We start from the raw sequence: 5432 nt of genomic DNA on the forward strand, positions 1-5432 counted from the left end.
GTTTCGCGGGGAATTTTAAAAGTGGCACAGTCATTGACCAAACTGTATAAGATATCAATGCGCCTTAACTCCATTTGTTTAAATGTAAAAGTAAGTAAAATCACGAAAAAAATATGCCTTATTAGTACCTGATTGAGTTATCTGAAGTGTCTATGAAGAATGCCCTTCTGTTTTTGTCTATGACTTCATAACCCCAAAAGATATTGAGAATAATGCTGAAATAAAATGAAGGCTTTGTGTTTGACACCAAACCAGCAGTTTTGTCATCAAAAGATTAGTCATTTTTTTATCCTGAACTGCCTCCAGTTCAACTATTACAGGGGTTGATATTACGACAGTGATAGTAACCCCTGGAATGTCGAGGATGCACAGCCTGGAGTATAGTGTTCAGAGGGAGTTATATTTTAGGGGTGTTATTTTATGTGTGCACCGTTCAAATAACTGCCGCATACCAACGCCTATTCACATCACAAAAGCTCCTAGATGCCAAATTGTGCTTTTATCGCCATATGAATGTATTCCTCTATCATGAATGAATGAATGAACGTGTTGGAATCAATAACACTGGTTTGTTGAAATAACTTCGTAAGTTTTGCATATACTTTGCCGGTGCGCCCGTAATTTTAGCCCGCCACCCCGACTAATAAGGAATGGCTGTGCTGAGTCGTCTGGTTTGGACGTGTGTGAAGTCAGCATGTCGGAAGGGAACTAACGTTAGGCCTAGCTTGATAGCCCCTGTTTACTTATGTAATCAGCGACAGATAAACAACAACCTTCACACGTACAGCTGTCGGTCTCCCGCGGTTTCACTTCAACGAAAGTCGGTCGGACGTTCGATTGATCTGCGTGAGCACTCGACCGTGAGAAAGGTACAATAACTTATTTACATTTGTTGTAATGTTCATGATGTTCTTGTACTACCAGCTGTTTTTACTATCGTCATGTGCATTAATGCACCGTTATCTCACATAGCTGATTAGAAATGAATCCATATTCAGTACGTAGCCGTAGTGTGGTGTACATGTAATTACAAAATTTTAAGTTGGTCAATAGCTACATGCATGTTTTTCTTGAGATCGAGGGGAGCTCGAGGGGCGTGGTGGGTGCACAGGTACTAATCTCGCTGACAAAAAAATACATGTAAGAGTATACTCTAGGCCTAACATATATTTTTTGGGAGCTTAGTACCTGTGGTGGGTGAATGCTTATTATGTCATCCTTTAGTGGTGGTAATGGAGGACCCAAAGGGTCAGGATGTCATCATACGCCGTCCACTGTGCACCGCCCGCCGAGCGTAAACTTTTCATTCGAACGACTTCTTCTCAATTACTGAAAGGCCCAGGGTACTGATATTTAACTTGTAGCATGCTGGGATGAAGGGCTACAAAGTGTGTTCAAATGAATGACCTTGACCTTGATTCAAGGTCACAGGGCTCAAAAAAGGCTAAAATCTTTATATGACTTCTTCTCAAGAACCAGAAGGCCTAGGGTACTGATATTGGGCCTGTAGCATGCTGGTATGAAGGTTTACCAAGTTTCTTCATATGAATGCCCTTGATTTCATTCAAGGTCACAGGGGTCAAAAAGGCAAAAATCTTTTCAAACGACTTCTTCTTAAGAACCATAAGGCCTGGGTTACTGATACTGGGCGTGTAGCATGCTGGGATGAAGAGCTACCAAGTTTGTTCAAATGAATGACATTGACCTTCATTCAAGGTCACGGGTCAAATAGGCTAAAATATTTTTTAACAATTTCTTGATTTCTAAGAGGCCTAGAGACCTGATATTGGGCCTATGGCATGCTGGGATGAAGGGCTAGCAAGTGTGTTCAAATGAATGACCTTGACTTTCATTCCAGGTTTCAGAGATCAAAAAGGTTTAAATCTTTAAATGACTTCTTCTCAAGAACCAGAAAGCCCAGGTTACTGATAATGGGCATGAAGCATGCTGGGATGAAGGGCTGCCAAGTTTGTTTAAATGAATGCCATTTACTGCCATTCAATGTCTCACAGGGGTTAGATAAGCTAAAATCTTTTAACGACTTCTTCCCAAGAACCAGAAGGCCTAGGGTACTGATATTGGGCCGTAGCAAGCTGGGATGAAGGGCTACCAAGTTTGTTCAAATGAATGACATTGAACTTCATTCAAGGTCACAGGGGTCAAAAAGGCTAAAATCTTTAACCAACCTCTTCTCAAGAACAAGAAGGCCTAGGGTACTGATATTGAGCCTGTAGCATGCTGGGATGAAGGGCTACCAAGTTTGTTCAAATTAATGACCTTGACCTTCATTCAAGGTCACAGGGGTCAAAAAGGCTAAAATCTTTAACCAACCTCTTCTCAAGAACAAGAAGGCCTAGGGTACTGATATTGAGCCTGTAGCATGCTGGGATGAAGGGCTACCAAGTTTGTTCAAATTAATGACCTTGACCTTCATTCAAGGTCACAGAGGTCACATAGTACTTAAGAAACATATGTTATGATGTAGCAATGTGATTTTGATTTATTTCATTTGCTCGTTATATTTTTCAGATGTCGTCTGATGCCTGCCGCGAGGACGTGTTGCTAGGTATCGGCAACCCTTTACTAGACATCACCGTGGAGGCAGACCAGGCTTTACTGGACAAATACAAACTCCTAGCCAATAATGCCATCATAGCCGAACCCCAACATATGCCACTTTTCGACGAACTTGTGAATAACTTTAAACCTATTTATTTAGCTGGAGGGGCTACTCAAAACAGTATCCGTGTTGCTCAATGGCTTCTTCAGGAGCCTAATGCCACAACATTTCTCGGTGGAGTAGGAAATGACGTGTTTAAGGATATATTAGCCAAGAAGGCAGAAGAGGTTGGTGTGAGTGTGAAATATGAAGTTCATCCAGAGAAGGCGACGGGTAAATGTGCCGCTGTGATCACAGGAGAAGATAGATCCCTTATAACAGATCTGGGAGCCGCAGAGTTGTTCACTGCAGATTTTGTCAGGGAAAAAGAAAACTGGAAATTAGTCGAAGATGCTCAAATGTATTACATTGGAGGTTTTATAGTGCCAGTAAGCTCAGAAGCTGTTTTAACTGTAGCCAAGCACGCGGCAGAGAATGGGAAAACTGTCGTCATGAATCTTCATGCTACTTTCCTCTGTAAGCACTTTGCCGACCCTGAACTCAACCTTATGCAGTATGTGGATGTACTTTTTGGCAATTCAGACGAGGCTGCAGAGTTTGCGAAGTGTCAAGGATTTGAATCCTCTGACTTGAAAGACATTGCAAAGTTAACAGCCAATCTACCGAAAGCTAACAAGGAAAAAGAACGAACAATTATATTTACGCAAGGGAAGCAAGCTACTGTAACATGTCATAAAGGGGAGATAACTATATTTCCTGTTGTGCCTGCGGAACGAAGCCTGATTAAGGACACGAATGGGTGTGGTGATGCCTTTGTGGGAGGGTTTCTATCTCAACTAGTGCAGAACAAATCTTTAGAGGATTGCATGCGATGTGGGGCTTATGCTGCTAAAGTTGTAATACAGCATTTTGGTTGTAACTATCCAGAAAAACCAGACTTTCAGTGATGGCTACAATATTGTTGGATGAATTTCTGATTTTTGGATCGCAAATCAAAACCTAGCTGTCTCTGTGCATTTACCTCATTTTGGTTATCTTTAACGATTCTACTGTTAAGGATTTGTACTCACAGTATCTGGGCTTTTAATGGCAGCAAAAAATTGAGTAAGAAATAGTAGATATTTTACTTTTTTTGTGATATCAATGATAAAATTGTTGATGAGATTTAAACTTTGTTGATATTATATGGTTGTACAAGTTTAATTGTTGTAGTCTTTTATAACTTAAAAGAGCTTGTAACAAAACCAAAAAGATGCATTTTAAAAGAAACAAGTCTAGAAATCTGTTTTTTTTCCTAGGTACTCAGATTCATTTTCAGGTACTGATTGCTAATTTTTGCCAAACACAAGACTAAGATAAATACCAAAAATTAAGTGGTACAAATTGTTGACGTATACATCATCAAATAATTTTTTAATTACTTATGTTTAAAATTGAAAAGTTTTCAGTTATTACTAAACATACGAGTTTAATGTATGTTTTGCTTTCCAATTAACTGCCTATACAATTTAAACTGTTCCTTATAAAATAGATTATTTTTGGGGGATCTGGACTTGTCATTGAAATTAGATGAATTCCTGCTCTGGAAATGAATGATATGAATATATATATATATATATATGTGTAAATTTTGCATATTTTGCAGGGAATTAGAAATCGTTAAAATTGATTGCTGCGCATGCAGATCCATGTGAATCTAAATCATGAGATTAAATCACTGCGTAATAGTCATTAGCCATGAAAACGAAATCTTAGTCAAGTGCAAATATAAGTTTGTTTGCGATATACATGTACCAGAAACCTGATACTCATCAAAAACTATCAATTAATACTCTATTTATTACTTTATTCACTTTATGACAGTCTGTCATTAACACCTGTCACAAATAGACTTGGTAACTAATTACCAGTCTCCAGCTCAAACCTCTTTTACTAATTGTCAGTCTCAAACCTCTTGTCCTAATTAATAAAATTAACCATCTCAAACCTCTTTTACTAATTACCATATACATATACGTGTATATATTGGCAGTTATTTTAGCAGGGATGATAATTTTGTAACTTTGCAGCCTGTTGCTATATAAGCCTATGATTGTGAAATATTGAGAAATGATGGAGTAATATACCCTGATAGCTTTGCTGCTGGTTAAATTTCTGTCAGGCATCTATGTAAGTGCAGGATTACTGCGAAAGGCAGCAATGTACTACCATACTTCCTTGCCATGTAGAGGAAGTTCTTTTGTTTTTTTGACAGTAAAACCGCTAAAATTTAGGTTTTTCCTTTCCATTTAAAATAGCAAAAAATTTGACCCTCATAAATGACAAGCTATATGGTATTGGCCTCAAACCTCATGTACTCATTACCTGTAACCTATAATTAGATTAGTAAGAATGCATTTTACAAAATGTTTCTGCTTGAGTTTTGATTGTTGTTTTGACATATTGCTACATCTACTAGAAATGTATGGATATAGAATTCTACATGTAACAACATATTGTAGTTGTAGTTGAGGGATACATTTTTAGTATTTGTAATTTGTATTACAATTACATTTTTTTACAGGAATAAAATGCTTTTTGGAAAGGGTTTTGTTTGCATTACCTTTTGATTTAAACTGAAGTGTGACCTTGAATGCAGGTCAAGGTCATTCATTTAAACAAAGGTTTTGGTAGTTTTTCATATCACATGTCACAAACTGCATATCAGATCTCTAGGCCTCTTGGTTACTGACAGGAAGTTGTATGAATATTTTAGCCTCTTTGACCACTGTGACCTTGATTGAAGGTTGGTAGCCCTTCAGTTTCATTATTA

The 5432-nt window shown here is 38.0% G+C and overlaps 1 protein-coding gene across 1 annotated transcript; it reads left to right on the forward strand.

The window, feature by feature from the left end:
- The first annotated feature begins 466 nt into the window (after positions 1 to 466).
- On the forward strand, positions 467 to 5207 carry LOC138333090 (uncharacterized). Its single transcript, XM_069281222.1, has 2 exons — positions 467 to 869; positions 2530 to 5207. The coding sequence occupies exons 1-2, from the start codon at positions 651 to 653 to the stop codon at positions 3565 to 3567; spliced, it is 1257 nt and encodes a 418-aa protein (XP_069137323.1). The 5' UTR covers positions 467 to 650; the 3' UTR covers positions 3568 to 5207.
- The last annotated feature ends 225 nt before the right edge of the window (positions 5208 to 5432 follow it).

This window comes from Argopecten irradians, chromosome 10 (assembly GCF_041381155.1).
Source record: "Argopecten irradians isolate NY chromosome 10, Ai_NY, whole genome shotgun sequence".
Classification (NCBI taxonomy): Eukaryota; Metazoa; Mollusca; class Bivalvia; order Pectinida; family Pectinidae; genus Argopecten; species Argopecten irradians.